General features: G+C 44.2%; 1 protein-coding gene across 2 annotated transcripts; it reads right to left on the bottom strand.

The window, feature by feature from the left end:
* Positions 1-791: 791 nt before the first annotated feature.
* Positions 792-18,725, bottom strand: UBE2T (ubiquitin conjugating enzyme E2 T). Of its 2 annotated transcripts, XM_065403593.1 has the most exons (8): positions 18,669-18,723; positions 16,734-16,858; positions 11,958-12,070; positions 10,639-10,708; positions 9,584-9,689; positions 8,781-8,879; positions 8,533-8,616; positions 792-962 (listed from the first exon to the last, which is right to left on the bottom strand). In XM_065403593.1, the coding sequence occupies exons 3-8, from the start codon at positions 12,064-12,066 to the stop codon at positions 834-836; spliced, it is 597 nt and encodes a 198-aa protein (XP_065259665.1). In that variant the 5' UTR covers positions 12,067-12,070; positions 16,734-16,858; positions 18,669-18,723; the 3' UTR covers positions 792-833. The 2 variants fall into 2 exon arrangements, with proteins under 2 accessions (XP_065259665.1, XP_065259664.1); XM_065403592.1 differs by lacking the exon at positions 16,734-16,858 and having other exon boundaries at positions 18,669-18,725.
* Positions 18,726-21,349: the final 2,624 nt, after the last annotated feature.

Below are 21,349 nucleotides of genomic sequence, written 5' to 3'. Positions count from 1 at the left end.
CCCAGTTAGCAAAGCAAGAGAAATAACTCTCACCTTTTTCAGTCCCTCGGGTATCAAGATTACCAAAATTTAGATTCCTTTACATTCAATGGCCACATGCAGACTTGAGGTGTAAGTTACAAGTTGATGAGTGGATGCAAATATGCCTTAAGGGACTGGAAGGTATAAATTACACCAGTTTAAGTCTCCCCGTAGACTCTGCTCCAGTTTGGGCTATAAAACATTAAGCCATCTGCTCAGCTTGTGGAAGTAGTGTTCTTCTGATTTATGAGCTGGTTACTGATTGCACAGGTGGGAAGATAGCTGGGGAAAGGGTGAGATACAAAGTATACAATATGTCCACACTCATGTATCATTTACTATTATTACTCCAACAAGGGAAACTGAAGTGTCTGCTACAGGCAGGTGTGCTGATGTTTCAATTGGGGCGGGAAACAGCAAAATATTACTTATGAATTCAAGTACATCCTTTAATTATGTGCTCCAATTTCTAGCCTGTCATCAACCACAAAAACAAAAAAGCCAGACTGGCCACATACCGTCCATGAGCAATGTTAAGCAATTTCTCATTCACACAATAACCATCATCACAAGAGAACTCTAAAACATATAAAACTGATTTATTATTCCCAATTCTGCCTTCCTTCACAATACTTAGAGACAAACAATGTAAGACAAACAAGAATACAAAACATGTAATGCTACTGAAATAAAAGCAGCTTTAATTTGAAAACAACCCCCTACAATCGCAAGTATTAGCTCACGCACAGAGAGACAAGTGAAACCTGCCAGTGTTACACATTCAGAAAAATGTTTATTTACACAGAGAACCTCTATGAATCGAGGCAGGGTTTTTTCCCCTTCCTGCTGATATCATTTGCTTTTCTTTTCTGGGAGATGGCAGATTCTTTGGGAGTGCTAGCCTCGCTTTGGGTCACTTCCTCATCTGGAGTTTTGGAAGCCTGGTACAGAAGACACAAAGGATTCAAACAAAGAAGGTTACCTTTATATTTGTAACATTCACAGTCAGTTTGAAAGATCAAGTCTGCCCTAGAAGGAGCGTTCACTTCCTTGGAGACACACTAGCACTTCCTCTTGGAAAATTATTGCCAGACTTACACATTTATAACACAGTGTGTGGGGGGAAATATCCCAAAGCACTTCAGACTACTGTATACAAATCCAACACTAAAAGTGTATAAATTGACCAATTTAGGCTGGAAATTAGAAGGTTTCTAGCCATCAGAAAAGTGAGTTCTGGAACAGCCTCCCAATAGAAGCAGTGGGGTGAACAACCTAACTAGTGTTAAGACAGAGTTTGATAAATTTATGACCCACGTTATTTGATGGGGTTGCCTGTGATAGCAGGGACTGGACTTGATGAGCCAGGAAGTCCCTTCCACTCTTATGTTTCCTTCTGCCACTCTGGAACTTTCTAACTCTTCAGACTTCCCGAATTTTGGGAGTGAAGGAAAAAAGGGGAAAATTAATCAAAAACTGTGCCAAAAAAACACATTCCTGTGATAATGTCAACCAACTCTAGTTAACTATGTTTTTATTTAAAGTATTATCACTGGCATCCGAGTCATCACCCATGAGACAAATGAGGCAGCTCACACTTTAGAACTATTTGTTTCTCACTCAGGCAGATGGTGACACTTGGGTCACGTTTTCAAGGTTGTTTTTCCCCCCACAGCCATAACAAGTAGAGCCTTAGGTTATGTCTACACTAGAAACGCTACAGTGGCATAGATGTAGCGTAGAGACTCGCTACAGTGATGGAAGGGGTTCTTCTGTCACTGTCGTAAATTCACCTCTCTGGGAGTCAGTAGCTAGGTTGATGGAAGAATTCTTTTGTCAACCTAGCACTGTCTACACTGGGGATTACGCCAGCTTAACTACGTCTCCCAGAGGTGTGAATTTTTCACATCCCTGAGTGACATAGCTGGATCACCCTAACTTTCTAGTGTAGACCTGCCCTAAGTTCCCCTCCTCCCCTTTAATTACATGATCACATACTATTTTTCCTGAGGACTCCCATCTCATTCAGTACACAAGATGAGCAGTGTTCAGGGAACAAATCAGGCTTGCATAGTGAAAGAAGCCATTGTCCATATTGTTAAGAGTGTTTTCCCTTCACCCTCTCCCCTGGTTCTTGTCACCCAGACAGAAAGCAGAAGACCAGAAATCCGAAGTGCAGGCAATGCGATGTTTATTGGGGTTAGTTTCCAGCAAGCATGTGTCCCACAACTCTGATATCGCAGAGCCTTGTTTCCCAGTGTCCTGTCCCAGCCCTCCTCAGCAGGCATAATTATACCTGAGATGCACGCCCATAGTCCCACCCCTTACAACTTATGGTCATGTTCCATTTTGGGGGGTCGTGGGTCTTCGTCCCACCTCTTTTGTACCCCATGGCAGGGGTAAGGAGTGAGGTTGTGCTATGGTCAGGGACAGGCATTTCTTTGGCCTTTTAGTGTTTTATACCTTCCCCCCAATCCCCATTTGCCCCTCCCCAATGGTTGCTTGACCTTGCCTTGAGAGAGGAGTTGAGGCAGTCTTAAAGTGTGCGCTCTAGTAACACAGTCTGCTCTTATCTGTTCCCAGTATGCTAATAAACCCATCTGGCTAGGCAGAAGCAACATACACAGTGCATTTGTCCTTTGTTCTCACATATTAGTAAGAATGTAAGTGTATCAAGACTCAAACAGGCAAGCAAAACCCAAAATGCTATCTTAGGCAAAAATACAGGCCTGAATCTTATATTGGCATTAGCACTCTTAGCAGGTAGGAGCCCAGCCTCATTTGTTGCAGAAGTTAACTGTGTCGTGAATAAGGCAGTGAATTACAGGAAGAGAAAGGATGGTCTCGTGGTTAGAACAGTTGAATGCCACCCTGAAGAACTGGATTCGGCCACAGAGCTCCTATGTGATGCTGGGTAAGTCACGTAAAACCAAAATTTTCACAGGTGGCCACTGTGTTCATTTTCTAGGTGCCCAACTTGAGATTCTGGAGCCTGATTTGTAGAAGTGCTGAGCACTTACAACTGCTAATTGAAATCAATGGGAACTGTTGTTTGAACATACAAAGTGCCATAAAAATGCTAAGTGACCTGAAAAATCAGGCCCTGCCCGTCTCAAATTGGGCATCCAAAATTTGTGGACACTTGGGGCTATTTTGGCCTCAATATCTGTGCTTCAGTTCCCCCACTATAAGATTAAATTAATGCCTCCCTACCTCAATAGGGACGTTGTGAAGATAATTTCATTAATGTTTCTGAAAACTCAGATACTATAATGAAGAGCACCCTAGAAAAGCCCACAAGGGAATTAATAATTCTGTCTCCAGAGCAGGATTTGGATGATATGCACTAAGGGCTGGTCTACACGCAGCCGCTAGTTCGGCGGCTGGGGATCGAAGTTCTGGGTTCGACTTATGGCGTCTGGTGTGGACGCGATAAGTCGAACCAGGAAGTGCTCGCCGTCGACTGCGGTACTCCAGCTCAGCGAGAGGAGTACCGCGGAGTCGACGGGGAGCCTGCCTGCCGCGTGTGGACCGCGTCTGAACCGCGGTAAGTTCGAACTAAGGTATGTCGAATTCAGCTACGTTATTCACGTAGCTGAATTTGCATACCTTAGTTCGACTTGGGGGGTTAGTGTAGACCAAGCCTAAGTGAGGCACAGGGTAACTCAATGAGGAGAATAAAAACACTGAATAACCATGTCAGTGAATACTGTCCATCTGTTGCACTGAATGAAGCCGGGGGGCTCTGGCAAAAAGTTTGTACTTTGTCTTTACCTAGCACAATGGGATTCTGGTCCATGACTAGAGCTCCTAGCTACTACAGTAATACAAATAAATAATAAGTGTGTGATCATTTAATTAAAGACTGAGTATTATGAAAGAAGGGGGCAAATTCAGTTTGTACAAGCAACCTTAACTCTGACACTTCCTAACTCTCAAGTGCTTGACTTTGCAACCTTAACACTCTTATGGTCTTTTTTTTCCCCCAAGTACATAACAGGATACAGAGGAGTTACAGGGCACCTAAGGAATACAAGCTAAAATAAGCAACTAGATGAGAGCAGCTGACTGGAAAGATTGAGGTGAAGCTGGTGGAGAAAAGAAGCACCTTTGCAATATCACCCTGCATCATACAGCCTCCCTCTCAAATCCTTTGAAACAACCCGCAGGCCTAGTGTCCACTTGGATTGGATATTCCAGTAGCTACGGCCACAGGGGAATGCCCTTTTCAACTTACGGCCAGTATGCAGAGCCATGCACGGATACAAAATTTGTACCTGCATCCGATCCGCAAGCCGCAAATGTGATCCATGGATATCCGCAGATATAAAAGGGATATCTGCAGATTTGCAGGGCTCCACTGCTATGACAACTTTGCATCCTCCTGGCAGGTGCAGACTTGGCCACATTGATCCACACATTCATGGACCTCCAGGCTTGATTACTGTAATTCTCTGTACCTAGCTATGAAATCAACAATCTTAAACAAACCTGCCATTAGTTCAGAATGTTGCAGCAACACAGGTGCCAGGTGTGCATTATCCTACTATTCTGCTCACAATACTGGCACCCCATTGAAAACTGGGCACATTCAAGGTCTCAGTCCCCATCAGCAAAACCTATAGGGCTGAGAGACTGTTACCCAAGGGATCTCCTCACCCTGCACCATCACGGCCTCCCGTGACAGTTACATTGCAATGGACCTGCCAGTCACAAAAGCAAGGCCTGTATACATAGGAGACAGACCTTTCAAATGAAAGAAACAATCCCTGCATAAAGAGCTTACAGCCTAAGTTAGAGAGGACTTTGGGATAGACAATGCTCAAGGATGCAGATAGGGGAGGACAAGGCTTACACAAAGTAATGTCACAAGGCTGATTGTTTATATGGGGAACTAACCCCATAGTTTTAAAATGTGATTTAAATTACTAATTTAAGGGAGGAGAGTGGTCAGGTTAGGGGAGATCAGCAGAAGAAATGGGGTGTTGGGATAGCACAATGGCTCCATGGCATGCAGGATCAGAGAGCTTGTTTGGGGCACACAGGGTGCCCACAGAGGTGCTTGGGGGAGAAAGACAAAAAGGGAGTGTGACGAAAAGGCAGGATTAGCTGAGCACAGGGCCCAAGTGGAACAGGGGTTGGTGGAAGCAGTGAGCCAAGGGGCAGGCACAGAGCTGTGCAGAGCCTGGGAGGCAAGGACTTTGTCAGACATCAGTCCCCATTTGCCATGAGAAGCTGAGAAAATACAAAACCAAATACACCACCTACTGGAGGAACAAGACAAGTACATTCTCCAGTAGGAAGGTAAATTGGTCAACAAGTACCTCATTTTCATTAGTCTGGGGAATGAGACTGCCCAGCTATTTTCCAGAAGTCAGACAATTGTCAAGGGTGCAGGTGCCCCCTAGTGTTACAATTGCAAAACAATTCTAGTTGTTTCCTCTACAGCTTGCTGGATATTTGAGCGGAAAAAGGAAACACTAACCAACTGAGGCTGAAGGCCGCCTTTGACTCCTTTGTTAAAGCCATTTTATTTGAAAGGTCAATAAACAGAAGCTATTCCGCAGTTGCTGCACTTCTCTAATCAAGCACTATGAAGAGTTCTGAGTCACGATCCATCCTAGCAGCTAGTTGTGGGGGGTAGTAACAGGGTCCCTGCTTTTCCCTCTCCTCCACACATCTAGGACCTGATTCTCCACGGTCCAGCACCTCATGCAGTCATTCACAGCAGTGCAGAGTGAGTAATGCTGCCAACTGAGCACTTTACACTGGCCTACGTGGCAGCACACGGTACAGGACAATGGAAAGTCAGACCCTAAGTAGCCTTCTTTTATCTCTCCGTAGCTGATATGTTGAGAAATGAGAGCATCCCTTCTATCACGAGCTCCACTCCCTCCCATTGCGTCCAGGGGAGAATACTAAAACAGTCTCTTTGCTGAGCATGTGGGAATGGGCAGCGGCTGGCTGCGTGTTTTTCTGCCTCAAGAGACCACATCTCTAAACTTGCCCTAGCATTCTGCGCCTACAACCATTTGTCTCGTGCTGTGCAAGGGGCAATTTCTCCTCCATCACCACTATGACAGACCTGTTGCCCTCACTCCTTTCACACTAGGTCTAGTAGGGTCTCAACTTTGTACACATACAGGAGCTTGCTCAAAGAGTAAAATCCCAGGGAACTCCTGCTGAGCCCATTAGCCACCCTAAACATAGGACTTCAGGTATACACTTTATCTGAAAATGTTTTTAATGTTGCCTAAGGAGTTCTGGGAAGACTCCTGACCATGGCATTCCATCAGGTGAGGGTGCAGAAGGATGCCTAGTTATATCATCTCATCCTTTCACTAATATGCTTCAGCATAAGAGATCTCTCCCAAACAAACATGATACTAAGGAAACCCACCTGCCAGAAAGTCTTCAGTGGGTTGACAGCCCACTCCCTTGTCCCCATTGAGCGTCACCACAGCACTGGGGCAGCTAGAGACACAGTCCATTATGACTAGAATAAATTTGTTGGAGGAGAACTAAAATGTCTAGCTCCATCTTCAGGAGCTACACATAAGGAAAAGAGTTGAATAGCAGGCCCTATATGTTTTATCCACATGGTAAAACCACAGAGAGGAGTGACCATCACCTTCCATGCCTGTGAATATAGGGTTAGTACATTTGTAATGCTTACAAAACACGTAACATTGGCTGGGCAGCTGGTGTGTCTGCCCTCTGCTTTCTACTCTAATCATAATCATTGCACTACTTCGTTATGCTCCCCCATACATTCGTTGTATCCAGCCACTGTCTCTCATTATATATACTCAGACTGCAAAGTCTTTGTGGCGGGGACCCTCAGTTCAGTGTGTGTGTGTGTGTGTGTGTGTATACACATAGTGCCTAGCACAAAGGGATCCCAAGCCTTGACTGGGACTTCTAGGCATGACCACAATACAAATAAATAATAAAGTATGGAATCAACTTTTGTTAAATTCATTTAACCTCTCACAAATACTAGTAGAGGGATGTTGTCACAAGGCAGGGCTCCTCCCCAGCTTGCCAAAACACTCTGCCACACCCACAGTCTCTTTAATGCAGTTTTATTCCCAAACTTAAACAAACCAACAAAAACATTCTCAGCTCACCCTTTGAATCTCAGGCTTTCAATACCTCCCCTAGACAGGGATTCTGGCAGTCCTGCCTCCTGCAATTTCCTGTCTCACTCTCCATCAGCCAGTTCCTTCTCATAGCCAGCCCTTCAGTGGAACTCACTCTACAGCAGCAGGTGCAACCCTGCTCCCTTACCTGGCCTACCTGGGAGCACCTGCTCTGGCATAGGGGAGTTGGACCTACTCAGTTACAGGGGCCAGCCACCCTGTGACAGATGTCATGAGCAATCCCCATGTTAAGAGGACATAATCCCCTTCTATAATCTCCATATGACCATACATTTCCCAAATATAACTGTACATTTATATTACACAAACAGAAAGCCAGCACAAAGTACAACAGGAAGGGACATTTTGACAGACCCCAACTCTTAAAAATATCCCAGGGCACTTTTCGTAAGTCCATGCAGAGCAGACACAGGAAGTGGAAGGACTCACCTGAGATAGAGGTCAGGTATACTCTAGAAATGTTGCCAGTATAATAATGTCAGTTATGGGTGTGATGTTTTTAAATAAACGTTTTTAGAACCAGCAAAGAGCCCTAGTGTAGACACAAGCTATGTCTACACTAGGAGCACTTTACTGGTACAGGAATATCAATATACCATACCAGGAAAGCACACTTAGTGTGGACACAGCTACGCCGACAGAATATGGTCTACATATATGGTAAAACCACCTCTCCAACCCCATCACAAATGGCACAAACTATACTGGTAGAAGAGCAGCTTTGCTGGAATACCTGCATCTACATTAGGGGCTTCTGCCAGCACAGCTGTCAGTCAGTCAGGTATCACACACCTCTTCACATCCCAACTGACAGTTATCTGAGTAGAAGTCTATAGCGTACACCTAGCTGCAGTTATATCAGCAAAAAAGTCCTTTTGCTGGTATAAGCTGTGTCTACACTAGGAAGGTTTTGCCTGCATAACTATACCAGTATAGTTATACGGACAAAACTTTAAGTGTATCCTAGGCCACATACATAGGAATCTCTAGCTATGACAACATGGGTAGGGATACAAAGTAAAGTTTACCTAAACAGAATTAACAAAAATTTCTTAAAGAGCGAAGTTAAATTCAGAGAGTTCACATTAGGGCACAATCACAGCCCTGGCAACCCAGGGACTCAATTCTATGAAGACAGGCAATCCACTCCCAATAAAAAAATACTGAATTGGAACTTGAAATAGACATCCAAAAATGCACTGGGGTCAGTGGGTTAGAGGCTATTGAAAGTGATGCCTATATCTGCGTCACTCATATTACTTCCTGAGGACTAGCAAGATTATACATGTGAAGATTAGCCTACACCCAATTCCTTTGTAGCAGAGTCAAAGCATGGTACATTTCTTACCCTCTTTTGCTGGCTTGCATGCTTCTCAGTCCATTGTTTGGCATTTTTGATGAACACTTCCTTGTTGTATTTATACTCCGAGGACTAGAAATAATAAAGCAAGAGTCAAGGAGGATAGACACTTAATCAAGCACCTGTGAACACCCTTAGTTCCCTATATAGAAGAATGAGCACAAGTACCATATAGTCTCCGCTCTAACTTGCATGCACCAGCATTTGCACCAAGGGAACAAAAGAAGAGTACGTACTATGTCTGCCATGAGGGGGTCATCAGGGTTAGGCTCGCTCATCAGAAGCTGTATGGAGGTCAGCAATGTGGAGATATTCAGGGACGGCCTCCATGCACCCTTCACAGAAACAGAATAATAAAAACAGAGCTTAACAGGGAGAAGAAGTCTGATCATTAGCTGACATACAGAAAACAAATTTTCCTCTGGAGTTTCCAGACCTCAATGCAGTACATAAGGTGGTTACCACCAGGTGGTCAGTTTATACAGCAGGGAAGACATCTGATGCCAGGTTAGTGGATCTCAAACCAGTAAGGTTTTGACCTCTCCTACAAAGGAGAAAAACATTCCAAGACCGACCTGGGTCTCACTCTTTTGGTTCACCACAGCTACAGTGCTAACTTGCTCTACAGCAGACAGACAGAGGCACAGTGCTCATACCAATTAGCCCTGCAGCTTCTATTCGGGCCATTTCAAGAGAGCAATTCTAGTGACACAGAGATCTCACTCCAACTTAATTAACACTGACCCGCAGTGTCATCTACATCTGTATTGTATCAGGATCCAGGCTGTGATTTTCAGAGGGGCACCTGACTCATAGGTCCCTTTGGAAATCCCAGCCCTTAAAGCATCAAAAAAAGCAAAGGAAAATAAATCTTAGTGAGTAACCAATGGCATGCATTATACTGTCGCCTGTATCATGAGTATCCATGTAAACAAGAGCCAATATTAAATATCAGTGAAGCTTTTTACAGCCATGACAATAGGGGAGTTTAGCATCATCTGTAACTTTGTTGATCCCCACTAGAGTAGCACTGCCTTACTTTGGGTGGTAATCTGAGAACATCCAGGCAAATCCTTCCAGCAGAGTCAATGTTGGGATGGTAGATGGGTGTCAGAAAGCGAATCTTCGGGGGTTCAAATGGATATCTTTAAAGAACAGGTGTTAAAGAAATAGATTTAATTTGAAATATAATCTAAATTGAATGTTCAGTTCCATTAGCATTCCATTTGCCACATTACCACAAACAACACTATAGTGTCCTCTCCCCAGCCACCTGCAAATTCCAACCATCTTCTCCTCAGCAAGTTTTTGGAGGAAACAGCCCCATCTCTGGTCATGCCCTCTAACACAATGGCCATGACTGTTTTCAGTTTGGTTTCTGTCCTTTGCACAGCACTAAATTCCCTTTTGCTCGGAAGCTAACTTCTCATTGCCTCAGATTACTTGCTTTTTTCATTTTCCCTGACATCTCTTTTAGTTACATCAATTCACTTCAGCTGTAAACAGGAAAAAGATGCAGTACTGGGTCAGACCAAAGGTCCATCTAGCCCAGTATCCTGTCTTCTGACAGTGGCCAGTGCCAGGTAATCATCAAGTGATCCATCCTCTGACACTCATTCCCAGCTTCTGGCAAACAGCGGCTAGGGACACCATTCCTGCCCATCCTGGCTAATAGCCATTGATGAACCTATTCTCCATGAATTTATGCACCATACAGGTACTTTTTTCCCCCCTTTCAAAATTGTTTAAAGGCATCAAAATAATTTAAGGATCCTGACAAAGTATTTCTAGATTTTTTTGTGCATTGTTACACACCTTGGGAGTTTGAAAGTGAAATCTTCATATTACAAATAAATAAGTACATTAATAAAATCTCTCACACCTAAAAACTGATTGATAATGTCACAAACAGGGAGGCTGAAGGCAAAAAACCAAACTATTACACTTTATGCCCATTGCTCCTAATATACAGGATACCACCTCTTTGTATCTCACACAAACTGACATGTTTGACAGGAAGTTAAAAAAAAAATTCCTTCTTACTATGTGTGTTCCCCCTTCTGCCCACCTTCCTAGATGCAGTGATTTAATTACCTTTCAGGAACAACTACTTCCAAGTTGAAAACTCCTTTATCATATGGCGTGTTTGTACCACCCAAAATTTCTTAAAGAAAAAAAAAAAAAATTAGACAACTATAATATTCAAAATGGGTAAGTGTTCCCCCCGCTCCCACTCCCATCATGCTTCTGCTACAGTCGTGCATTCCCATCACACCGTTTCTAACTGTAGCAATGTCCGGATCTGCCAACAGAAGTGACCACTGCCACCTCGTCACATTTTGTTCTACCCTGCTGTGCAGTAAGGTCAATAACCCCTATGTTTTAAGTGAGAACTAGGGACAGCCTAAACAATCATTAGTTATCTAATTTTGGAAGCAAAAAGAGTGTGACTGTTACAGGTTGGAACCTCTTCACTGACAAAAATTGTATTGCTGGAGCTCAGCTAAGCGAGTGCTCCGCATAGTCAAGAAAGAGTATGTTATTTCACTAATTCCTTCCGTGTGTCTGACCTCCCTATGTTTACATCCAGGCGAAGCCTTGATACTTCCTCCCTTCTCATACTTCAGGAGTCATGGCCAATTTCAACTTCTGAAGGAGAGAAAATTTTTCAAGTTCCAGACTGTGAGCATGATACAATAACTGGTGAATTTTCAGCCAATACTTGAAAAAGACATTGAAATAATGTTCAGCCCTAGAACCAGGACTGAGAATTGGCCTAGTGACCCAAGCAATCTCTTGGGTTAAGGTGGCAAAGCTAATGTTTAGGATTATAGGGCCATAATCTTCAATACTGCTCCCCTGTATTGTTTCTTCTGGAAGTCAGTGCCTGAAATGGAGTTAATCTAAAGGGCCAAAGGCTGAGTTATGGAGGGAGAACTCTGTGGATGCCTGGCCTTCCTCGTAGCAGGAAACCTGAAACCTGAGTCTCCAAGCCATCTATAAAACCTTGTTAGCAAAGCACATCCAACCCCCTACATGCACAGACTCCTTCAGCAGTGTTGAAAAGCCATGAGAGGGGGTTACGGCTACTTCTAGCAACAGTAACTCATGTTACAGGGAGCATACCAGTGTGGCTGTTTCCTTAACTACGTCCCCCGGTCCACGCCGCCTAGCCACATGACCAGGGATCCAATCAATAGGGAACATAAAGAAGGGGAATTCAACAACAACAAAAGAAGATGAAGAGTGGACAAGAATCAAACAAAAATGTCATGGACTGGGGTTAATTTCATCCCCAAATTGCTAAGTACAGACATTGCCCAGTAAACATTACCACAGCAGAGAGAATTTTAGTGATACGCATACCACCCCCAACCCCCCAAAAAAACCCAAACCATGATGGTAATACATACGGGCTCGTAGATCATCCATCCGGTTTTTGTTTTGCCAGAACATAATGCCTGGGGGAGGCTCTGTGGTCAACAGATGCAGCTCTCTCTTCAGTCGTGAAGTTCTTTGCATTGTGCTGAAATATTGTAAGGAGAATTAACACCTTATAGCTAGCGCCTTTCATACTGTAGATATGGTACTGGCTTTCACAATAATAAGTCAAACACCAGTTGTGCAAGGACAGTCATTTGAAGCAGCCATTAAATACTCATCAACAGCCAGCACTTAGCCTTTAATATTAGAAGCTATTCTGTTGAGGGTGACGCAGAGCCATGAAAAACAACAACGATCCTTGGAATTCTTTAAAAACATCTCATCTCTATGGCAGCAAGAACCAAATTTTATACACCCTCATGTAGCCCAACCAGGTAGTAAGATGATTTAGTCCACCAGAATGGATAGAGCACTGGGCTGGGACTCGAGAGACCTCAATTCTATTCCCAGTTCTGCCACTGGCCTGCTGCATGACCTTAGGCATGTCACTTTACACCTCTGTGCCTCAATTTTCTCCTCTGCAAAAATGGCAGTAACGACACTGACCTCTTTCGTAGAGCACTTTGAGATCTAGTGATGAAAATCTAGGTATTATTATTAAACTGTACTAACCAGGTTAAAACAAAAATGTGCTTTATCCTAGGTATAGATCTTGGCTAAAGCATGGAATTTTGGTCTTTTTTTAATTAATCCTTCCTCAGCAGGGTGGGGTGGGGGGAAGATGGGCTAGATCAGGGTTTCTTAACCCGCGGGTCAGTACCCAAAATTGGTGTTTCAAATGGTCACGTGACAGCTCCTGGGCTGGCTGGGCAACCTCTGGGGTCCCAGCGCCACTCAGATTTGGCCCATCTATCATGACGACGGGAGTCTGGGTAGGCCAAATTTGAGTAAGCGGCACTGTAACCCCATGAGCAGGTCACAACTCCACTCACACAAATGGCTCCTGCAGCCAGCCCCACAGCACAGGAGCTGCAGGAGCCAGCACTGTGGGATGAGTGCCGTGCAGGATCCGACCAAAACCACCCAAGGCCTCCATCCCTAGACTATTTACTGGGTTACAATGGACCATAAACATTTACAAATAGGTCCTGAGCCCAAAAAGATTGAGAACCACTCGGCTAGATAACCTCTTGAGGTTCCTTCCAGACCTACATTTCTATGATTCTATAACTAAAAACTGACCAAACCATCTTATAAGCCAGCTCATGCACAACACAGGTTCAAAATAATCAACCATGCTGGGTAACCAGTTACGAGACCATCAGGCATGTTGGGACCAAAACACGTTATAACATGTTGTGGCTGCAATACAGTACAAATGTATGTGGTTAAAACCGTCCTGAGCAATCTCCATGAATATTCCCAGTCAAACACGAAAACATCCTCACCCACCAACTGGGACAAGAAAGAGAACCAGGAAAATTTCCCTCATCTGCCAAAAAATAGTTACTGGCAATGGGGAACAGATTTTGGCAAGTGGGAATTAAAATGGGATCCAACCTTGCCTGCAGCAAGATAGATGAATAGTAATCAGGAACTTCCTAATATGGGAACGGTCTCACCTGTCAGAAATTATAGCCTCCCTGCACTCCATGTCAGTGGTTACTTCAAAGCAGGGACAATCTGCCCCTGTGTATGTGGAGGGGTGAGGTGGTACGGTGTCACTCACCCCGCACCAGGATAACTATGTATCCCTCTGCCCCCACCCAGCTGTGGGGAAGAACCAAGCATTCCCTTGTGCACACCCCCCCCGCAAGTCAGGGTCAACTCCCCCGCCCCCCCCCCCCCATGAGGGCTAACTGTCCGCCATCTCCCCATGATTACCCCACATTGTTTTCTCCACAGGAATTGAAATTAGAGGCGGTGTTTGAATTTACAGGGGGGGGTAAGAGCCAAGGGGCGAGACCATGAGGACGAAGGTGGGTTGTATGGCACCACAGTAAAAACTGAAAAATGTTCCACAAGCATTTTATTAGATTTAACTCATTTTAAAATCATCACACAAATGAAGTTGGCTATTCAAGCCTTCTGTGAAGCATTACATCTACATCCTTCTTGGTTTCTTGTAAAATTTTGCACAACTCTGTTAATGAACTTCTCTAATGCAGTGCGTTCATCTTTGGTGGCTTCTCGTGTGTCCGGTACTTCCAGTCCTTCAATTGATATGCTCATTAGTTTATTCACATGATCAGGCAGAAGGCGACTTTTTTCACAACACAAAATCCTATTCAATGATGAAAAAGAACGCTCAACTGTAGCTGTTGTGACTGGGAGCAGCAAGAGATGAATTCCTACTTCTTTCATCCCAGGAAACCTAGCACAAAGATCAGGTTGAGCCACTAACAATGATAAAAAAGAAGCTGCAGTCAAATCTTCATTCATTTGTTGCATGACAGTCCACTCTGCGTTCAAATTCTCTATTCTATCCTGATCACATGGCAGCCCCATTGCCGGAAGTGCCTTACTCCACTCAATTGCCGGTGTTTTATAAGACAGACATCTGTAAAAGCTACACAGAGGTTGAGTAGAATCCAGAAGTTGCTGTTGTAGATTTGTAAGAATCAAGTCAATGTACTTTTTCAACTGGCTTAACAAACACTTCTTGTCCTCTTTACTTAAGGAAGAGTCATTAGTCCTTCATTAGTTAACTTCTGGATTGAAGTCTTTGCTTCTTCCAGTACGTTGTCAATGGATATTTCTCTGATTGATCCAACTGTAGCTTCTATTGCTGGACAAAGATCTACTACTGTTGTAGCAGATGCCTAGATGGCATTGTTTAATGACCCAAGTGGTTTCAACAGTAAACTTACAAGAGAGAGAATAGTGATTGTTTTCTCTGAACATAATAGCAAAAGTAGTGCACTAGTCTCACTACTTAGATCGGTCCCCTCTTGGTAGATACTTTCCAAAGCCAGTAATAAGGGTTGCAGTAATTTTAAGACAACAGCCAAGGATAGCTCATGAGAAAGCCAGTGGGTTTTCTTTTGGACTAATTTGAACTTCAGTCCCAGAGCATCTTCTATTTCTTCCAATACGTTCAGTCTTTTTGGACTCTTTTTTTTTTTTTTTTTTTTTCCCCAGCAAGAGTACAATGAAGACATTACAATTATGGCTTTTTTAATGTCTTTTGAAGATTCTGCAGCTCGTACTAGTGCTAGCTGGAGTAGACGGCCTTTGCAGTGTGTATAGGAGAGATTAGGGTTACACTTTTCTCTGAGCAAAGCTTGTACTCCACCATGTCTTCCAGAGAAGTTTGCTGCTCCATCAAATGCACAAGCAGCCATCTGTTTGGGGTCCAATTTACAAACATTTAACTCTTCTAAGATGTGGGTTGTCACAGATGCAGCCGATGTGTCTTCTATAACCTGAACATCTAGAAATGCATCCACTGGCCTACCACTGACATCAAGATAACGTACACAATGACTTAATACTTGACACCCACTTGCATCAGTGCATTCATGAGCCATGTATGCAAATTTTTTGAATGTGGTAAGAGAATTCTTCACTTTTTCAACCGCTGAGTCTTTCACTGTTGCACCGCATGCTTCTAACCAATTACTTGAGTTTCTTGCAGAAAGATAGTGAGCATTTGCCGGTCTTGTTCAGGGTTAACAAGTGACAATGCACTTAACACTGACCTCCAGTTTGTAGTGTGTGGTATCTCTTGATTAAATAGAAAGTATGATGCGACCGACATGTTTGTTCCCACAAACTGCGTTGTGCATTCAGCATTCTTAATGGCCTCATTAAGTACTTCTAGATTTGGTTTTGACAGTAACTGGCTTATAAGGCTTTCTGCATGTTGATGCAGTACAGAGGCTTGGTGTTTTGCAGCCTTTTCATGTAGTTTATCAGCATTGGCTTTGCTGATAGTTTGCCAGACCTAAGCTCCTCCAGTATTACCAACTGTAGCAGTGGGAAACTTTCCTTCTTCATAATTTTTTTTGCAAGAGGTGCACCATCTTTTGTAACTTTAATAAATGGAAAAAGCTTGACCGACAAACATCGGGAACTGCCTTCAGGTTGTGGAGACACTGTTTCTTCAGTAGGTAGTTGTATTTGTGCTTCGGACTGTTCGGATGTAGATACGCCACCTGAACCTTCAGATGACATGTTGGTATATTCCTGATTCTTGGTATGTTCTTCATCTTGGCTGATTTTTGAGGCCTTTGAGTGGAAAAATTGAATTGTTTTTTGTCTTTTCGTTTTCACTTTGACCTGCAACATATAAAACATATAAGAATGTGACATTACCCAGGGTACAATCTGGATTGTTGAACAGCTGTTTCCCCTTAGTTTTTGAACCTGGGGTGTCTTTTACACTGCGAGAACGACCACTCCTGGTCTGTTCACACACAGCCTCCAGCATGTAACTTGCTCCCAGCTACACAGTATGAGTGCTATAGTCAGTCACTCATGAATTACACTGCAGAACACCAGGAAACTCTCCAGTCCCAGACTTTCCCCCAGAAATATGCATCTTGTACTGCCCAACACTCTACTGGACAATGCAAGCTCATATAAAATCCATCATTTCATAAACAGAAAGTGATATGCACAAACCCTGTTATCTCAGGTAGAGATTCCCCGAACACTTTAATCCAACACACTGGTTTAGATAAATCAATAAAACAAGTTGATTAACCACAGAAAGAAAGATTGTAAGTGATTACAAGTAATGAGGCATAAAAGTCAAAATTGGTTACAAAAAAATAAAAGGCAAAACGCAACTAATAACTTACTTAACAGGCTAAGTGAATTCAAAGTACAATGTCTTTCTTGTCACATTCTTTTGCAGTCTCGCTGGCTAGAATCCTTTCAGCCAAGCTCCCTCCCCAGTTCAGTGTTCCTTCAGGTGTTTCTGATGCTGGGAGCAAAGAGAAAGGAGTGTTTGGGGGTTTCTCTCCTCATTTCTTATAGTTCTCTTTTCCCTTTGAAGATCATCTCCATCTAGGGTTCAGATGACAGGAGACTGGAGGACAGAAACTTCCAGCTGTTTTGCTGTCAATATGTAAAGTTCTCACTCACACCTTTCTTTCTGCCAAAGAACGGCCAATTAACCAGGTGATAGTCCATTTGATTTTGCTGACACCTGGATGAAGTGTTGGCTAGTTTGTTGTCTCTGGGGAACCGGTTTGAAGCTGGTTCCCCAGATTTGGAACATGCCTTATAAAGTAGAATTCTATAACTTCACATACAATGTTGCCACACATTTTACTAGGACAATAAAGTTTGACAGATTATGAGTTTTCAAATGATACCTCACAAGGCATTCTTTGTACAAAATTTATCCTAGCCTTGTAAAAAGGGTGAACATAAGAGTACAGACTGTCATAATTAATAAATTTAATGTTTTGTTAGGATAATGCAAATTTAACATAGGACAATGCAAATTACACCAAACACAACAGTTTTAGATTTCTAAAGCAAAATATATATCATTTTTTTAATGTGTTTAATTTAAATTGACTTTTGAAAAATTATAAAAGTGTTTAGTTCAGAAACTCCCAAGATAATGACCTCTCTAGATAGCAACAATGCAAGATAACGACCTTGGCAAATAAGGCATTTTAAAAACCTTGCCTAATAGGAAACATATATTTCTATAAGTTTCCCAGCCACAAATCTAGCATTCTAGAGCAAAGTCACTAAACACACTAATCTAGTCATCCCGAGAACAAGAAATTATATTAATTCCATATATATATATGCATACATTTTATTGAAACTTCATGAAAGGAGGCGTTAAGCTTGCTGTGGCTGCCCAGTTACTGTAAGCAAGTTTCATATATTTTTGTCGGCAAAGCAAATTGGCGCTAACTCTTGGTCTCACATTTTAAACATCATAAAACACCAATAAACACCAGCATTTAAATTATGATGATTTACTGTTGTTTATAAATCATAATTTGAAATTATTAGGTCGGCCAACCTCTCTGAAATGAATGAGCCAGCACTGTCGTAACAAACAGCTGCGGGAGGCAGCTAGTCTTTGTTCATAGGTTTCAAACCTACTATGCATTTTCAGGAACAAGTATTTTATCATACATATGCTTTTAAAGTGTGTGTTAATGTTTCAACTTCAATTCAAATTTCCAAACAACAAAATGAATTTTTTTTCGAACTAGAAAATTTTAAAAACTAGATCTAGCTGGAAAACGACTGGCCAGGGGAAGGTAGGGAAATCCCTGTTTGGGGACATTCCCCACAGGGAGTAACTGTTCCCATCCCCCCACTACAACCAACCTGCCCCAAGGACCAGGGTCACTCCCCACGGGGACTAACTTCCCCCCAACCCTACATGACCAGCCCACCCCCAGAGTCAGGGTCACACCCCCCCCCCGGGGGGGGCACCTGCCTTTCTGTGACCACCCCACTCACAGGGTCAGGATCACTCCCCCATGGAGGCCACCTGCCCATCCCCCCCACCCTCAGAGTCAGGATCACCCCCCATGAGGGAAACTGCCCCCCATTCCCCCAGAGTCAGGGTCACCCCCCAGGAGGGCTAACTGTCCCCTATGACCACCCTGGCACGCGGATCAGGGTCACCTCCCACGGGAGCTAACTGTCCCCCTCCGCCATGACCACCCCGCCCGCCATGCTGAGGTGGCCCCGGGCTCCGCTCGCGGGTGACCGACCGCCCTGCCCCCGCTCGAGGCCCCGCCGCCCCCACTCACCCGCACAGCCTCGGCCTCAGGACGCCGCCAAACGACCGCGGTGGGCGCGTGGGGCAACACGGGACGGCACTGGCGGCCTCGCCTGGCCACGCCCAGGGACGGGACTTCCCGGGGCGCCTAGCAACCAGCCGGGCACACTCTGAGTCGCTCTGCAGAGGTGCCGATCTGCGGGGAGCGCGGGGCTGATTGGCCGGAGAGGACCCGAAGGCACCGCCCTGGGGCTTCAAACCTTGGGAGCGGGGAGGAGACGCGGTGTGGGATTGGAGGAGCCGTCCCAGGGCCCCGCCCACCCCTCCTCGCGGGCACCCTCCCCACAGGGGGCCTCACAGAGGGGTAGGGGGCGGGGTGAGGGAGGTCACTGGCCTCGCTGCTGCTGTGCGCCTCCCAGGCAGGGCCCGGGGGTGGATGGGACTCGAGCCCAGTCCATACTGGGAGGGGGGTTCTGATCCCCGGGGTGCATGGGGCGGGCTGGGTTTACACACTTTAATGCACACACGTCACTATATGGGGGTTTGTACCCAGCTGCTGGAGTCATGGGATTGCCTGAGAATGTCATCTGTTAGCAGTGCTCACATGTGTGTGCTGGCACAAAGGCCTCACTGGGGGAGGGGGAGGTTTTGCCCCAGCTGCTGCAGTCATGGGATTGTGTGAGAATTTCACACATGCTCGCACGCACACACGCTCATGGAAGGGGGGAGGTCTCACCCCAGCTGCTAGGGTCAGGGAATTGCCTGAGGATCTCTAGCCTGGTTTGCAGCCACTCAGGGCGGTGGAGAAACACCTGATGCTGTTGTGAAGTGAGAGTCGCGTCACCCCAAAGGCTTGAAAATGAGAAGGCGAAGGGAAAGAGACCTGTGGTTTTATATATATATATTTAAATCTCGTGATTTTGGGGGCCTGACTCGTGATTTTTTGCTTGCGCAGGGTTAGTCACACTGTACAGTAGCTGGCTGTGGTCAATGCGTAAGGTCAGTTTGTGCCAGGGCAGGTTACAAGGGGTCGCAGACCCAGCAAAAATAAGGTTTTAAATCAGTCTGGGTCGCTGAGGGGTGCACTTTAAGCATTGTCTTTCCAAAGCTGCTGCTCCTAGATTATAATAGATCCCCACAAACTTTATTCAGACCACTTTAAGAACTGGTTGAGGTGAATCCTTGCTTCCCCTCCCCACAAAGGCCTTGGCTGCACAGCTACTTAGACTATAAACTCTGTGGGGCAGGTACTGTCGTTTTGTTCTGTCTTTTTGTACTGTGGGGTCCTAGTCCCTGATTGGGGTTCCTAGGCCCTACTGCAATACAAATAATTAATAATAATATATCACTCTCTCATAACAGCATCTGGGCTACAGATTTATAACCTGTTGTAACCTGGTCATCCCATAAATATGTGGAAACTGAGTCCCCTGACTGAGTTATAACTGGAGGAAGATGGGGCTTTAGTCTCTCTTTACATGATGGCAACAATAGACCAAGTTCAGCTATCTGGCGCCCTTGCTTATCAGACACCAAAGAAATCCATTAAAGAAAAATGCTTTAATATTATTCCCATCTCTGGATATTTGTAAGTCTCAGCCTAGTAAATGCTTGTACCAGACTCCAAGGCCTCAACCTGGGCTTTGTGGTTCCTTTGTAAACTGATTCCTTAAAAATTCAGATACAATTTCAATTAACGATTGAATTCCTCAATTGTCTCTGGACAAAGAGAGGCTGCAACCTACAAAACAGCCCTAATACAGACAGACAAAAACATTTATTTAACCCATTGCCTTATTATTTAGACAGCACCATACATGTGCATGGTATTTTATAAAACATATAAACAAAGCTCCACATATTCTGTGATTCTGCAATATCAGCTTCAGTCGCTGCCACGGAACCATGCTCCAGAAAATCAGCTTTTGTTTAAAAAATTAAATTTCTAGCTCTTACATTTGGGAAAATAATCCCAAAACATGACCTGTGTGTAAAGGCTTGCCTGCATTGGAGTTATGCCATAATAGCTATTCCCAAATAACTATTCCTAAATAGTTCCATGTGCGGACGCTCTTACTCTGCACTAAGAGTGTCTTGTTCTCAATTTAGTTTTGTCAAGGCTGCTTCCCCACTCTGAACTTTAGGGTACAAATGTGGGGGCCTGTATGAAAACTTCTAAGCTTAACTACCAGCTTAGATCTGGTCCGCTGCCACCACTCCCAAAGCTAATTCCCTTCCCTGGGTAGCCTTGAGAGACCTTCACCAATTCCCTGGTGAATACAGATCCAAACCCCTTGGATCTTAAAACAAGGAGAAATTAACCATCCCCCCTCCTTCCTCCCATCAACTCCTGGTGAATACAGTTCCAACCCCCTTGGATCTTAAAACAAGGCGAAATTAACCATCCCCCCTCCTTTCTCCCACCAACTCCTGGTGAATACAGATCCAACCCCCTTGGATCTAAAAACAAGGAAAAATCAATCAGGTTCTTAAAAAGAAGGCTTTTAATTAAAGAAAAAGGTAAAAATCATCTCTGTAAAATCAGTATGGAAAATAACTTTACAGGGTAATCAAACTTAAAGAGCTCAGAGGACCCCCCTCTAGTCTCAGGTTCAAAGTACAGCAAACAGAGATAAACACTCTAGTAAAAGGTACATTTACAAGTTGAGAAAACAAAGTAAAACTAACCCGCCTTGCCTGGCTGTTTACTTA

The sequence above is a fragment of the Emys orbicularis genome, chromosome 4, assembly GCF_028017835.1.
Source record: "Emys orbicularis isolate rEmyOrb1 chromosome 4, rEmyOrb1.hap1, whole genome shotgun sequence".
NCBI lineage: Eukaryota > Metazoa > Chordata > Testudines > Emydidae > Emys > Emys orbicularis.
This window is presented reverse-complemented; position numbering and strand designations above follow the sequence as displayed.